Below are 14,966 nucleotides of genomic sequence, written 5' to 3'. Positions count from 1 at the left end.
CATAAATGGTGAGGGGTGAAGTTGAATTTCGATTCTGCGAATCCAGATCTTCCTTCAAATTGTCTTCCCTTTTATCCTGGCAAAACAAGGTTGAATTTGTCTTGACTCCTTAAATTTGTCTTGACTCTTTAAATTCCATATCTTTGCTTTATTGCTTTATTTTGTATTTGTATACATCCTATATGTGTTTACGTGGTTTATTTTTCAAGCTCTATGTAGATTTTCACTAACCTTTCCAAGCCACATTGCTTGAAGGATGCAAGAAATGAACAGGATGTACAGAGAACAGGATGCTCGTTTTGAGTTCTCCATTGCAAACATGTTCAACGTCGGGCTCCTTGACGGGTCATATGTGAATCGCTGCCGTATTTTACACCGGATTAGCACTTTAGCCGCTACCAAGAGGCCGTGCCAGCAATGACGAGGCCCAATGTGCGACGAGAATCTATCGGCTTTTGTGTGCAATCATTAATCCCGAGGTGTCCATTTTTAGTAATGTCTTTTTTTGGGGGGCAGTTTGTATGGAAGATTTTACTTTACAAGCGACTGTTCATCGAAGACCTCGTGGATTTACATGCAAACAAACACTTCATCTGGATGGTGGTGCCAAGTGGACGCCCGTCTGCACCAGGCATGCTGGACGCGGTGTCAGGCTGCTGTGCAAATAAGATTTTATAAAAGAAGTAGGCCGAGTGTGCACTTTCATCCAGCAAAGGAGGTCCCACGTTATTGTGGCAAAAGTAAACAAGGTAAGACGTCGAGATGCCTCGACTTGTTTCCTGATGCTGTTTTAAGTCTTCCACAATCATGGGCATGTTACCTTTGCTGTGCTCACAATAAACCAAAAACTCATTTTATGCATTTTAATGTACAATGGATTTTTTTTCATAGCAGGCTTTGAAAAGAAATCCCTCGCAACATCGCGGTTCGTTTATCGCGGCTTTAGTACAGTACGGATTTTTTTACCCCCCCCAAATCAAACATTCAAAATTAAACTTCTAAATTGAAGAATTTTTGCACGCAAGTTGCCCACGCGCCAGCAGATTGCAGTAAGTAAAAACATACTTGCAGTAGTTTGTTATATAAAACTTGTTATAATAATAATAATATTAATAAAGTAATGATAATTTGTAATAATGAAAAAAACATACAGTATAAAGAGCTACATGTACATATGTAACACGCACACACACACACACACACACACACACACACACACACACACACACACGTATCCCATTTATATTTATATTATTCGTACATTATTTTCTGTATGTCATTATACTATGTATTAATATAGAATTTACATGTTTAAAAGTATTATTTAATGTTCTAAGGATAACATATGCACTTATACAGTTTAATATACACTTATTGATACGCACTAAAAAATGATGATGTATGTTAAAAATGAGTGTGACACTACTTCGTGGATTTTCACATATCGCGGGTGGTTTTGGAATTAATTAGTGGCAATAAATGAGGGATTACTGTGTGTGTATATATATATATATATATATATATATATATATATATATATATGATAGGCACTGTGGTCTGATGAAACCATGCTGATGGGTCCAAGGACTATTTTACTGCCCCACAGTATATCAAGGCTTGTTTCCAATCTCCTGCCCAGTTCAAGACCAAGTCATTTACTGACACAAGGCATGATGAGGCCATGCAAATTCAGCAAGCCCCCCCACCCTAATTTGGGTTTCTGTTTTTTTTTACATGGTTCCCGCCCCTCCAAGTCCACCATCTCCAACCCTTACCCTTAATCAAACCTCTACCAGTTCCGTTGTTCCCTCCTCTGCCTTGTTTCTACCTCGGCCACGCCTCTCTGACGCCATGTGGTGAAAGGAGCAAGACGGGGTGTGGCTCGCCGCCCCCTTCCTGTCCGCATGCAAACTGGCCTTGATTAAAACTCAACGTATTTTATTGACGTGACCGGCAGAGGTGAGTAACGATGGAGACAATGTAATTCTCCGGGGACGCCGGGGGTTGTTTGTCAGAAGTGAGAGCTAGAAACAACAGAAACTAATGTTCAATCCTTGGTCTGTTTTGGAAATGCAGAGATAGCTAGGCGTCACACTAAAGGAGAGTGTGAGTGGCTGTGCATTGGCTGTTCCAATTTCCAATTTTTTTCCCGATGGGCAGCGTCATGGATATCTCAGCGGGTCTGCAAAACCAAAAAACGACGTCAATTATCCGGCCGGACGCCTGATGAACCTACAAACTAGAATTCAAAAACTCCTAAGATTCTCGTTTGTAAAACATGCCCATCAGAGGAGTGCAAGAACCCTATTGGAAAGAGAGAGACACAAATAATAGACCAAGATAATATAACGTACCTGGGGGAGAAAAAAATTCCGGAAAAATAGTATTTGATTTTTAAATCAAAAGTCGTGTTTGTTTAAGGCAAACGTGTAATTTCACGGGACTATATATGAAAAAATAAATAATTTATGAGATTGCGTTAAAATTCCGACATTGTCATCATACTACGCTATTATTTTTTTTCAAACAACTTAATTCTAATGGGCTATATTTTAGGGTTAAAAAATTATTCCTGTAATCTTTTTTTTTTTTTTTTTAAATCCCCCTCTAAACAAACATAAAACTCTTGAGTGTGGCCCTTTTTGCTTGTCCATTGGCCCCTGCCAAGATTCCTCACCCCTAATAAAAAGCACAGGGAAGAAGCTCCCATAGCATTTAAACATCAGCCAAACGAAAACAAAAATAACTTTTTCTATTCTAGATTAGCGCTGATTTGTGCTGACCGTCCGCTTTACTTTTGTGTTGTCATTCACGTAGTTCCGTGTCATTACTTGTCAGCATTCACTTGGAGTAGCGTGACTGTATTAAGAAGGAAGTTTTGTCCTCCACCCCCCTCCCCCACCCCACTGTGATGGTTGTTAAAAAAAAAAAAAAATCTATATATATATATAACCTCACTGTCTTGTCTAAAAAGCAGTCATCTTGTATTTGTTCAATTACCTTTCTATCTTTAGTCATCTCATTCTATTGTTACTGTAAACAAATGCTGGCCATCCCTTTGTTCATTTCTTTTGGCCCCTAAATAAATATTCAAGTCACTTTTTGTTTGGTAAATATTTGTGCGTTCAGTGAAGCTATTCTTTTAGCAAATGTTAAATTGAAGGTTTGTAGCAAGTACATAGCAACATTTAAGGTGAAAGGATTTGTTTGTGAAGTGCACGTGCGTGTTTGTCCTTCATAAGTGCATTTGCAATCGTAGCATTCGTTTAGTTTCAGTTGCATGTGATGCTGTCGTTTAGAGATGAATGCCACAATACTTCCTTAACATAAGAAGCAATTTTACTCGTTTTTTTTTTTTTTTTTAATAAGTACAAACTGACTCAAGGAGCATCTTTTACATTTCCATAATTACAATTCACATACATGTCATTTCACTGCCGCTTTGTTATCGAGCAAAGGAGTACAGTTCCACATCCGACGGAAGTTGTCGGTGACTTATTGTTCATTGTTGTATAGTTCATTGACTTTTGTGACCGTATAATAGAATTATGGATTTATCTTTGATATGTTATGCTCAAAGAATAAAAATGGCTATTTTTATTGTTTAACTTGTTTGTCTGAGACGAGATTCGAACCCCCGAGCCTGCTGGCCGCGAGATAGCCATGCTGTCCACTGGCGTAGCTAGAGGAGGGGAGGTGGGTACATGGGGCATTGCACCCCCACATGTAGGGGTCAGGCCCGCATAATTGACTCCTGGGTATTTCTATTTATGTTTTTTTCCCTTCGTCCGTCTGCCATAACCCCTACAAATTCCACGCACAAAGTAAATGATTATCGAAGCCAGATAAAAGTGATGGGCTTTTGAATTCATCGTCATTTGCAAACATCACTGTGGGCTTTTGAATTTATCGTCATTTGCAAACATCACTCTGAGACTGCGTGCGGCTTCCCTGCAGGTTGCCTTGTCTCAGGGGTCAAAGGTGATCAGGCAGGCGTCTTGGTTCAGGTTTAGCATCGTGCAAAAACTTTCAACTGTTTGCTAAGTCATGTTTGGGAAGAAGCCCTCTTCTGCAGCGCTCATACAAAGTTAAAGATCTACGTGTACCCGTGCGGTCCAGTGGTGGCCCTGAGCAATTTGGTGTCCTAGGCAAGATGTTCCCTGGAGCCCCCTGGCCGTGGCCGTGGTGTGCCACAAGACAGTCAGCTTGAGGGCGTTTGGTGTGATCCCCCAAACAGAATTGTCAAAGCCTGCAAAATGGAGGGCGCCATTTATATCTAAATATGCATTTATATGGGGTAGAACAACTTGGAAAGAAAAAGTATAAAGTAAGTAATATTGGGTGGTTGAAGGTGACCCCCTCCCCAACTGGCGCCCGAGGCAACGGTCTAGTCTGCCTGGCGGTAGCTACGGACCCAGGTACGGACCTTGCAAGTCTCAACTGGATTAAAGGAAATATCTAACATCGGAACAAAGCCGGCTGATTCGGCTTTTTTAATGTGGCGCGTCTAAGCTGTAGTTCTGTTAAAATAACACCAAAAGACCAAGGGCAGATGTTTTGCAAAGAAAAATAAGAGAAGAAACCCCATCAGTGGTTGTAAACACCTTCACTGGCTCACCAGCGTCGTCGTTACCAGGCAGATTTTATGGCTGGTCAGACAGCCAAGCAAATATTGTATGCCTGAAACAGACGTTCAGTTAAAAAAAAAAAATAATAATTACTTGAAGGCAACAAAGCATGCAAAGAAAGACTTTTGCTGTGTGACGATGGGCAAGCACCCCCCCATTTTACTCCACAGCCTGCGCTTTGTCACTTTGTTCTGTCAAACGGCGCAAAGCACCCCACGTACACAAAGTACACACTTGCGTGGGGTCCCCACGTACACAAAGTACACACTTGCGTGGGGTGTGGTAAGCCAGGGTCACGCAAGTGCTTTGAAGAGTTACAGTTCAAGAAGTCAGTCAGTCAGTCATTATTACGATTATTTAGGTAATAGGCAATGGCATTTTGTAACAGTACAAAAAAAGATACTTTTTTTTTTTTTACACACAAATGACAAAAAACATCCGTGCCTCAAAAGCAGTGGGAAGAACAAGATCATATTAAATCTCCACTCCAATATTGTTCCAATAAATTTGTTTCATTTTTGTTTTGTTTTCCAGGATTATAACGGCCTGCGCATCGCTTACGCAATCGAGTCCGAATGATGTAGGGCTTAAGATGTCTACATCTCACGAAAGAAAAACAAGCCATGCCACCAATGGTACGCAAGTGAACCAACCCATAGAGGCTATTTCAGTGACGTGCCATTCCTTTATGGTCTATGTGTGTCTCCACAATCGTCGTCATTGGGATTTTTTTTTTTTTTTTAGTTATTTCTTAATTAGGTTGGATGTCTTTTCGGTAGCGAGGATTCCCACTACTGCCACTAAAGGCGCCACCGCGATAAGGGGCACTCGAATGTCGAGGAGACGGCTGTGTATCTGTTCAGTGGAGTTGGAAAAGAATCGAAAAGACTTGTGAAAGGACATAAAGTGCCGCTCGTCGTGACTCGGATAGGCAACAGTTATGACATTTCGTAAAGACTTAAAGGAGCTGTATGGCGTAAGACAAAGGGGGTTATGTAAGGCTGCGCAGCAGCTTTTGCGTACGTGTAGCGCGCACGCACTCGTCATAAAGTTCCCAAATGCAGCCAATGAACGAGCAACAAATGTGCAAACTTTCCAAGCGCCATTGAAGATGACGCCGATTGAGCGCTTTATAGGAAGCTCGCTCGCTCGCTGAGTTCTTACGGCTCGTTTGGTTCAGTGGACTGGCCTGCTCGCACCTCTTCACGCGGCTCCAGCAGCAGCAGCAGCAGCTCCAGCAGGTCCGAACGCTCCCTCGCTTCCTAGTCATCCTCGAAAGAAGATGAACTTCTCCAAGCTCCTGTGCTTGGTGCTCGTGTTCAGCCAGCAATTCGGGCAAGGTAAGGGCGTTGAATTCAATTGCTATGTTGCTAACCATTTTGCGCAAGCTTTAGGCGCATGAATAAAACGGACCTAGGAGAGAGACGACGCTTTTGTTGTGTGTGTGCCTTGCTTTTTCTCTGCCACGTCACTTATACACGATAAAGAATACATTTTGATTTTTGTTAACAAATTAAGCAAACAGAATGTGGCGCTTTTTGAATAGAGATAACACGTTTCCTTAATTTCAAAGAAAGCTTATTTAAAAAAAAAACTTTTCTGCAAACGGTATACTCTAAAAAGAATGAATTCAGACTTGTTTTCCCCAACAGTTAAAGGAATCACATTTTGCATTTTGAAACTGAACGTGGTGGGTTTTTTAATATAGTTAATCAAAATACGTTACCTTGATTTCAAAGAAAGCCTTTAAAAAAAAAACATTCAAAACCACTCATGGAAACTTTCATTGCAAACGGTATCCACTGTTAAGAATAAATTCAGATTATTTTATTTTTTTAAACAAAGGGAATCACATTTTGCATTTTCAAACGGAACATGGGACTATAGCTAATCACCAAGTGTTGCCTCGGCTTCAAAGAAAGTCCATTTAAAACAAAAGATTTAAAACCACTTTCATTGCAAATCGGCCGTCTACATTTTTTAAACAATAAAGGTAATCAGTTTCCATTTTCAAACCGATCATGACTTTGTTTAAAATGTTAGCTTGTTTTCAAAGAAAGCCTATTTAAAAAAACACCACTTTGATTGCAAACCGTATACACTGTTAGGAAAAAAAAAAGAGATTTCTTTGTACAAAGGGGATCACATTTTGCATTTTCAAACAAAACATGGCATTTTCTGAATATGAACAAAATGTTATCTTGGTTTCGAAGAGAGCCTATTTAAAACAAAACATTCAAAACCACTTTCTTTCACTGCAAACCGTGTACATTATAAAGAATAAATTCGGACTTTTTTTAAACAGGAAATCATCACATTTTCAAACAGAACATGACGTTTTTCAATATAATAAAACACATCAGCTTGGTTTCAGAGAAAGTTTATTTCAAACAAAACATTTAACACCACTCATAGAAACTTTAATTGCAAACGGTATAAACTATAAAGAATAAATTGAGATTTTCGTTCTCAAATTCAAATAACAAAGGGAATATTTAGCATTTACAAACGGGACATGGCGTTGCGCGGGCCGAGGGGGGTGGGAGGATCACAATGTTAACCTTTGTTTCAAAAGAAAACTTGTTTAAAACAAAACATTTCAAACCAGTCATGGAAGCAAACAAGAAGGGCGAATTGAATTTATTCTTATTAATAGCGGATTACAGTTTGGGGCCAGTGCAGTTTCATCTTTTTCTCTCGCAAACAAAAAAGTAAAGAACAATTGACAATGGCTAAATGAATATTCAGAAATGAAAAGGGCAAATAGCGTCTTAACAGTCTTTCCTCAAATGTGTACTTTGCACACAGACCAGACCAGACCAGAGTGAGTGATGATACACTTTGCCCTCTTCTGCTTTTCTAGTGCTGCTGACAGAGGTGCAGACAACTGAAGATTGCACGGGCGACGGTAGCAAAACTGTGACGTGCCAGCGCAAGAAGGGCCAAAAAGTCATATTGAAAATCACAGGCTCTAGTAATACCAAATGGATGAAAGGAACTATTACAATTACGGCAAGCAGCAATAAGTATGAGTTTGATGATGCTACCAACCAGAAAGAACTGACGATCCTGAACCTGAAAGAAGGCGACGAGGGAGAGTACACGGCCAGCACATCACCAGCCCAAAAGTTCCAGGTCCAAGGTTAGATGTTGCAGGAAAGCCGCTGGCCACACAAAAAAGCTTCTTGCGCACCATTTCCTTCGCACAGGGCACACACATGTTTTTAGAATGTGCGCGCGCACAGGGACAACACGCACACACTCCACACAGGGAAACTGCGTTTGCAAAATTCTCTTATGCTCAGGAGAAAAGTTGGAGAAAAAAACTGATTTGTCCAAAGTTTGACCAAAATAGCAAAACATCTCGGCGTCCTTTTCAAAGGGTCCACTTAGCGCCACAGTCTTTGCTCCAATGTACTTTGCGCACAGACCAGAGTGAGTGATTATGCTTTTCTTGTGCTGGCAGTGGTGGACTGCTTAGGTGGCCCCAGCGCCACACCCGGGCTGTGCCAGGGCAAGCCAGGTGGCAGAATCAAATTGGGGCTCGAAGACGGAACTGTCAGCTCAATCGGCTGGAAGAAGGATACGGAGAAGATTACGGCCGACAGTGACAAGTACCCAGGTGGAGTCGACAAGGCTACCCTGACGATCATGAACCTGGACGACGACGACGACGCAAAGTTCACGGGCGGCACCAACGGCGACGGAGAATATTTTTCCGTCCAAGGTTTGATGTTGCAGGAAAGCCGCTCGCCACACGAAAGCTTTTTGTGCACCATTTCTTGATATAGGCACAATCACGCACGCACACACATTTGCAGGCTTGAGTGAGAAAAACTAGAAGGTGCACATGACAGCACCTTAGCCAAATGATTACCAAACATTTTGCTAAATGTACACTCACAATCCATCCCGTGTTACCAGAATGTACATCTGCTTTTCTTGTGCTGGCAGTGGCCGACTGCTTTGGAGGAGATGCGGGATCTACCGTGACGTGCAATGGCAAGCAGGGCGAAAACCTCAAATTGAGAATCTCAGGATCAGTTACTGGTACTGTCACCTGGACGAAAATGGGCGGCGAGCTCCCCGCGGGCTACCAGAAAAAAGGACCCAAGCATGAAGGTCTGATACTCAAGACCCTGGCAGCACCCGATGCGGGAACCTACAAGGCCACCTACGACGGCAATACTGTGTCCTTCACTGTCAGCATTCCGGGTGAGTTTGATGTTGCACAATCCACTCGGTGGTACGAGACCCGAAAAGCTTTGACCCGAGAACATTTTGCGTTTCATTGGCAGTGGAAACCAACCAATAAGCAAGCCCAGTCAGCAGCACTTTTTGTTTTACAAACTGCTCTCGCAGTACTGCGCGCAAAAGTGTGCGGCAAGTTCAAACGTTGCCAGCTGACCTTTTCCAATTGCAATTCTCCCATTCATATCCGAAAGGCACCGATGGCGGCGGCAGCGGCGGCGGCACCACCAAAAAGCCGACAACTACGGGCGGCGGCGGCCGCGGCAGTACCACTGACACAGTTGTTGTGCACGACAACTCCGGCGGGAGCGGCAGCGTCCTGTCCTACTCACCTGCTCTGCTGGTGACGGTCACCCTGGTGCATCTGCTGCTTCAGCTGGCCGCCTAGAAGACAGCAAGCCGAAGGTGGAGGCAGAAAAAGTGAGCGCCAGCCACTGCATGCATTCTGCCATTGATTAGCCACTATAGGCGCATTTAGTCATTGATTAAGCTTACATTTACCACTGTAGGTGCATTTAGTTGAGTTTTGCCACTAGGCGGGCGTATTTAGTCGTTGATTAAGCTTACCTTTGCCACTCGCTGGCGGCGCATTCAATCATTCATTTTCGGCTTAGGTTTGCCACTCTATGCGCATTTTGCTTTCGATTGATAATGCTTCTTTTGCTTATTGTTCTCTCCCCCCCCCCCCCCCAATAATCAATAAAATGATCACTCAATCCTTGTTTGTTCTGAATGAGCTCATTCATAAATGGTGAGGGGTGAAGTTGAATTTCGATTCTGCGAATCCAGATCTTCCTTCAAATTGTCTTCCCTTTTATCCTGGCAAAACAAGGTTGAATTTGTCTTGACTCCTTAAATTTGTCTTGACTCTTTAAATTCCATATCTTTGCTTTATTGCTTTATTTTGTATTTGTATACATCCTATATGTGTTTACGTGGTTTATTTTTCAAGCTCTATGTAGATTTTCACTAACCTTTCCAAGCCACATTGCTTGAAGGATGCAAGAAATGAACAGGATGTACAGAGAACAGGATGCTCGTTTTGAGTTCTCCATTGCAAACATGTTCAACGTCGGGCTCCTTGACGGGTCATATGTGAATCGCTGCCGTATTTTACACCGGATTAGCACTTTAGCCGCTACCAAGAGGCCGTGCCAGCAATGACGAGGCCCAATGTGCGACGAGAATCTATCGGCTTTTGTGTGCAATCATTAATCCCGAGGTGTCCATTTTTAGTAATGTCTTTTTTTGGGGGGCAGTTTGTATGGAAGATTTTACTTTACAAGCGACTGTTCATCGAAGACCTCGTGGATTTACATGCAAACAAACACTTCATCTGGATGGTGGTGCCAAGTGGACGCCCGTCTGCACCAGGCATGCTGGACGCGGTGTCAGGCTGCTGTGCAAATAAGATTTTATAAAAGAAGTAGGCCGAGTGTGCACTTTCATCCAGCAAAGGAGGTCCCACGTTATTGTGGCAAAAGTAAACAAGGTAAGACGTCGAGATGCCTCGACTTGTTTCCTGATGCTGTTTTAAGTCTTCCACAATCATGGGCATGTTACCTTTGCTGTGCTCACAATAAACCAAAAACTCATTTTATGCATTTTAATGTACAATGGATTTTTTTTCATAGCAGGCTTTGAAAAGAAATCCCTCGCAACATCGCGGTTCGTTTATCGCGGCTTTAGTACAGTACGGATTTTTTTACCCCCCCCAAATCAAACATTCAAAATTAAACTTCTAAATTGAAGAATTTTTGCACGCAAGTTGCCCACGCGCCAGCAGATTGCAGTAAGTAAAAACATACTTGCAGTAGTTTGTTATATAAAACTTGTTATAATAATAATAATATTAATAAAGTAATGATAATTTGTAATAATGAAAAAAACATACAGTATAAAGAGCTACATGTACATATGTAACACGCACACACACACACACACACACACACACACACACACACACACACGTATCCCATTTATATTTATATTATTCGTACATTATTTTCTGTATGTCATTATACTATGTATTAATATAGAATTTACATGTTTAAAAGTATTATTTAATGTTCTAAGGATAACATATGCACTTATACAGTTTAATATACACTTATTGATACGCACTAAAAAATGATGATGTATGTTAAAAATGAGTGTGACACTACTTCGTGGATTTTCACATATCGCGGGTGGTTTTGGAATTAATTAGTGGCAATAAATGAGGGATTACTGTGTGTGTATATATATATATATATATATATATATATATATATATATATATGATAGGCACTGTGGTCTGATGAAACCATGCTGATGGGTCCAAGGACTATTTTACTGCCCCACAGTATATCAAGGCTTGTTTCCAATCTCCTGCCCAGTTCAAGACCAAGTCATTTACTGACACAAGGCATGATGAGGCCATGCAAATTCAGCAAGCCCCCCCACCCTAATTTGGGTTTCTGTTTTTTTTTACATGGTTCCCGCCCCTCCAAGTCCACCATCTCCAACCCTTACCCTTAATCAAACCTCTACCAGTTCCGTTGTTCCCTCCTCTGCCTTGTTTCTACCTCGGCCACGCCTCTCTGACGCCATGTGGTGAAAGGAGCAAGACGGGGTGTGGCTCGCCGCCCCCTTCCTGTCCGCATGCAAACTGGCCTTGATTAAAACTCAACGTATTTTATTGACGTGACCGGCAGAGGTGAGTAACGATGGAGACAATGTAATTCTCCGGGGACGCCGGGGGTTGTTTGTCAGAAGTGAGAGCTAGAAACAACAGAAACTAATGTTCAATCCTTGGTCTGTTTTGGAAATGCAGAGATAGCTAGGCGTCACACTAAAGGAGAGTGTGAGTGGCTGTGCATTGGCTGTTCCAATTTCCAATTTTTTTCCCGATGGGCAGCGTCATGGATATCTCAGCGGGTCTGCAAAACCAAAAAACGACGTCAATTATCCGGCCGGACGCCTGATGAACCTACAAACTAGAATTCAAAAACTCCTAAGATTCTCGTTTGTAAAACATGCCCATCAGAGGAGTGCAAGAACCCTATTGGAAAGAGAGAGACACAAATAATAGACCAAGATAATATAACGTACCTGGGGGAGAAAAAAATTCCGGAAAAATAGTATTTGATTTTTAAATCAAAAGTCGTGTTTGTTTAAGGCAAACGTGTAATTTCACGGGACTATATATGAAAAAATAAATAATTTATGAGATTGCGTTAAAATTCCGACATTGTCATCATACTACGCTATTATTTTTTTTCAAACAACTTAATTCTAATGGGCTATATTTTAGGGTTAAAAAATTATTCCTGTAATCTTTTTTTTTTTTTTTTTAAATCCCCCTCTAAACAAACATAAAACTCTTGAGTGTGGCCCTTTTTGCTTGTCCATTGGCCCCTGCCAAGATTCCTCACCCCTAATAAAAAGCACAGGGAAGAAGCTCCCATAGCATTTAAACATCAGCCAAACGAAAACAAAAATAACTTTTTCTATTCTAGATTAGCGCTGATTTGTGCTGACCGTCCGCTTTACTTTTGTGTTGTCATTCACGTAGTTCCGTGTCATTACTTGTCAGCATTCACTTGGAGTAGCGTGACTGTATTAAGAAGGAAGTTTTGTCCTCCACCCCCCTCCCCCACCCCACTGTGATGGTTGTTAAAAAAAAAAAAAAATCTATATATATATAACCTCACTGTCTTGTCTAAAAAGCAGTCATCTTGTATTTGTTCAATTACCTTTCTATCTTTAGTCATCTCATTCTATTGTTACTGTAAACAAATGCTGGCCATCCCTTTGTTCATTTCTTTTGGCCCCTAAATAAATATTCAAGTCACTTTTTGTTTGGTAAATATTTGTGCGTTCAGTGAAGCTATTCTTTTAGCAAATGTTAAATTGAAGGTTTGTAGCAAGTACATAGCAACATTTAAGGTGAAAGGATTTGTTTGTGAAGTGCACGTGCGTGTTTGTCCTTCATAAGTGCATTTGCAATCGTAGCATTCGTTTAGTTTCAGTTGCATGTGATGCTGTCGTTTAGAGATGAATGCCACAATACTTCCTTAACATAAGAAGCAATTTTACTCGTTTTTTTTTTTTTTTTTAATAAGTACAAACTGACTCAAGGAGCATCTTTTACATTTCCATAATTACAATTCACATACATGTCATTTCACTGCCGCTTTGTTATCGAGCAAAGAAGTACAGTTCCACATCCGACGGAAGTTGTCGGTGACTTATTGTTCATTGTTGTATAGTTCATTGACTTTTGTGACCGTATAATAGAATTATGGATTTATCTTTGATATGTTATGCTCAAAGAATAAAAATGGCTATTTTTATTGTTTAACTTGTTTGTCTGAGACGAGATTCGAACCCCCGAGCCTGCTGGCCGCGAGATAGCCATGCTGTCCACTGGCGTAGCTAGAGGAGGGGAGGTGGGTACATGGGGCATTGCACCCCCACATGTCGCAAATGTAGGGGTCAGGCCCGCATAATTGACTCCTGGGTATTTCTATTTATGTTTTTTTCCCTTCGTCCGTCTGCCATAACCCCTACAAATTCCACGCACAAAGTAAATGATTATCGAAGCCAGATAAAAGTGATGGGCTTTTGAATTCATCGTCATTTGCAAACATCACTGTGGGCTTTAGAATTTATCGTCATTTGCAAACATCACTCTGAGACTGCGTGCGGCTTCCCTGCAGGTTGCCTTGTCTCAGGGGTCAAAGGTGATCAGGCAGGCGTCTTGGTTCAGGTTTAGCATCGTGCAAAAACTTTCAACTGTTTGCTAAGTCATGTTTGGGAAGAAGCCCTCTTCTGCAGCGCTCATACAAAGTTAAAGATCTACGTGTACCCGTGCGGTCCAGTGGTGGCCCTGAGCAATTTGGTGTCCTAGGCAAGATGTTCCCTGGAGCCCCCTGGCCGTGGCCGTGGTGTGCCACAAGACAGTCAGCTCGAGGGCGTTTGGTGTGATCCCCCAAACAGAATTGTCAAAGCCTGCAAAATGGAGGGCGCCATTTATATCTAAATATGCATTTATATGGGGTAGAACAACTTGGAAAGAAAAAGTATAAAGTAAGTAATATTGGGTGGTTGAAGGTGACCCCCTCCCCAACTGGCGCCCGAGGCAACGGTCTAGTCTGCCTGGCGGTAGCTACGGACCCAGGTACGGACCTTGCAAGTCTCAACTGGATTAAAGGAAATATCTAACATCGGAACAAAGCCGGCTGATTCGGCTTTTTTAATGTGGCGCGTCTAAGCTGTAGTTCTGTTAAAATAACACCAAAAGACCAAGGGCAGATGTTTTGCAAAGAAAAATAAGAGAAGAAACCCCATCAGTGGTTGTAAACACCTTCACTGGCTCACCAGCGTCGTCGTTACCAGGCAGATTTTATGGCTGGTCAGACAGCCAAGCAAATATTGTATGCCTGAAACAGACGTTCAGTTAAAAAAAAATAATAATAATTACTTGAAGGCAACAAAGCATGCAAAGAAAGACTTTTGCTGTGTGACGATGGGCAAGCACCCCCCCATTTTACTCCACAGCCTGCGCTTTGTCACTTTGTTCTGTCAAACGGCGCAAAGCACCCCACGTACACAAAGTACACACTTGCGTGGGGTCCCCACGTACACAAAGTACACACTTGCGTGGGGTGTGGTAAGCCAGGGTCACGCAAGTGCTTTGAAGAGTTACAGTTCAAGAAGTCAGTCAGTCAGTCAGTCATTATTACGATTATTTAGGTAATAGGCAATGGCATTTTGTAACAGTACAAAAAAAGATACTTTTTTTTTTTTTACACACAAATGACAAAAAACATCCGTGCCTCAAAAGCAGTGGGAAGAACAAGATCATATTAAATCTCCACTCCAATATTGTTCCAATAAATTTGTTTCATTTTTGTTTTGTTTTCCAGGATTATAACGGCCTGCGCATCGCTTACGCAATCGAGTCCGAATGATGTAGGGCTTAAGATGTCTACATTTCACGAAAGAAAAACAAGCCATGCCACCAATGGTACGCAAGTGAACCAACCCATAGAGGCTATTTCAGTGACGTGCCATTCCTTTATGGTCTATGTGTGTCTCCAC

The 14,966-nt window shown here is 41.7% G+C and overlaps 1 protein-coding gene and 2 long non-coding RNA genes across 4 annotated transcripts; all 3 read left to right on the top strand.

Moving 5' to 3' along the window:
• Positions 1-1,779: 1,779 nt before the first annotated feature.
• Positions 1,780-3,608, top strand: LOC148399501 (uncharacterized). Its single transcript, XR_015857900.1, has 2 exons — positions 1,780-1,959; positions 2,077-3,608. It is a non-coding gene; the product is annotated as an uncharacterized LOC148399501 (long non-coding RNA).
• Positions 3,609-5,643: 2,035 nt separating this feature from the next.
• LOC148399500 (uncharacterized) lies at positions 5,644-9,595 on the top strand. 2 transcript variants are annotated; one of them, XM_088372849.1, is made up of 5 exons: positions 5,644-5,968; positions 7,492-7,770; positions 8,095-8,355; positions 8,583-8,843; positions 9,065-9,595. In XM_088372849.1, the coding sequence occupies exons 1-5, from the start codon at positions 5,911-5,913 to the stop codon at positions 9,265-9,267; spliced, it is 1,062 nt and encodes a 353-aa protein (XP_088228975.1). In that variant the 5' UTR covers positions 5,644-5,910; the 3' UTR covers positions 9,268-9,595. The 2 variants fall into 2 exon arrangements, with proteins under 2 accessions (XP_088228975.1, XP_088228977.1); XM_088372851.1 differs by having other exon boundaries at positions 5,665-5,968; positions 9,074-9,595.
• Positions 9,596-11,397: 1,802 nt separating this feature from the next.
• LOC148399499 (uncharacterized) lies at positions 11,398-13,224 on the top strand. Its single transcript, XR_015857899.1, has 2 exons — positions 11,398-11,577; positions 11,695-13,224. It is a non-coding gene; the product is annotated as an uncharacterized LOC148399499 (long non-coding RNA).
• Positions 13,225-14,966: the final 1,742 nt, after the last annotated feature.

The sequence above is a fragment of the Syngnathus floridae genome, chromosome 4 (assembly GCF_059516105.1).
Source record: "Syngnathus floridae isolate MCC-2025c chromosome 4, RoL_Sflo_1.0, whole genome shotgun sequence".
Taxonomy (NCBI): domain Eukaryota; kingdom Metazoa; phylum Chordata; class Actinopteri; order Syngnathiformes; family Syngnathidae; genus Syngnathus; species Syngnathus floridae.
This window is presented reverse-complemented; position numbering and strand designations above follow the sequence as displayed.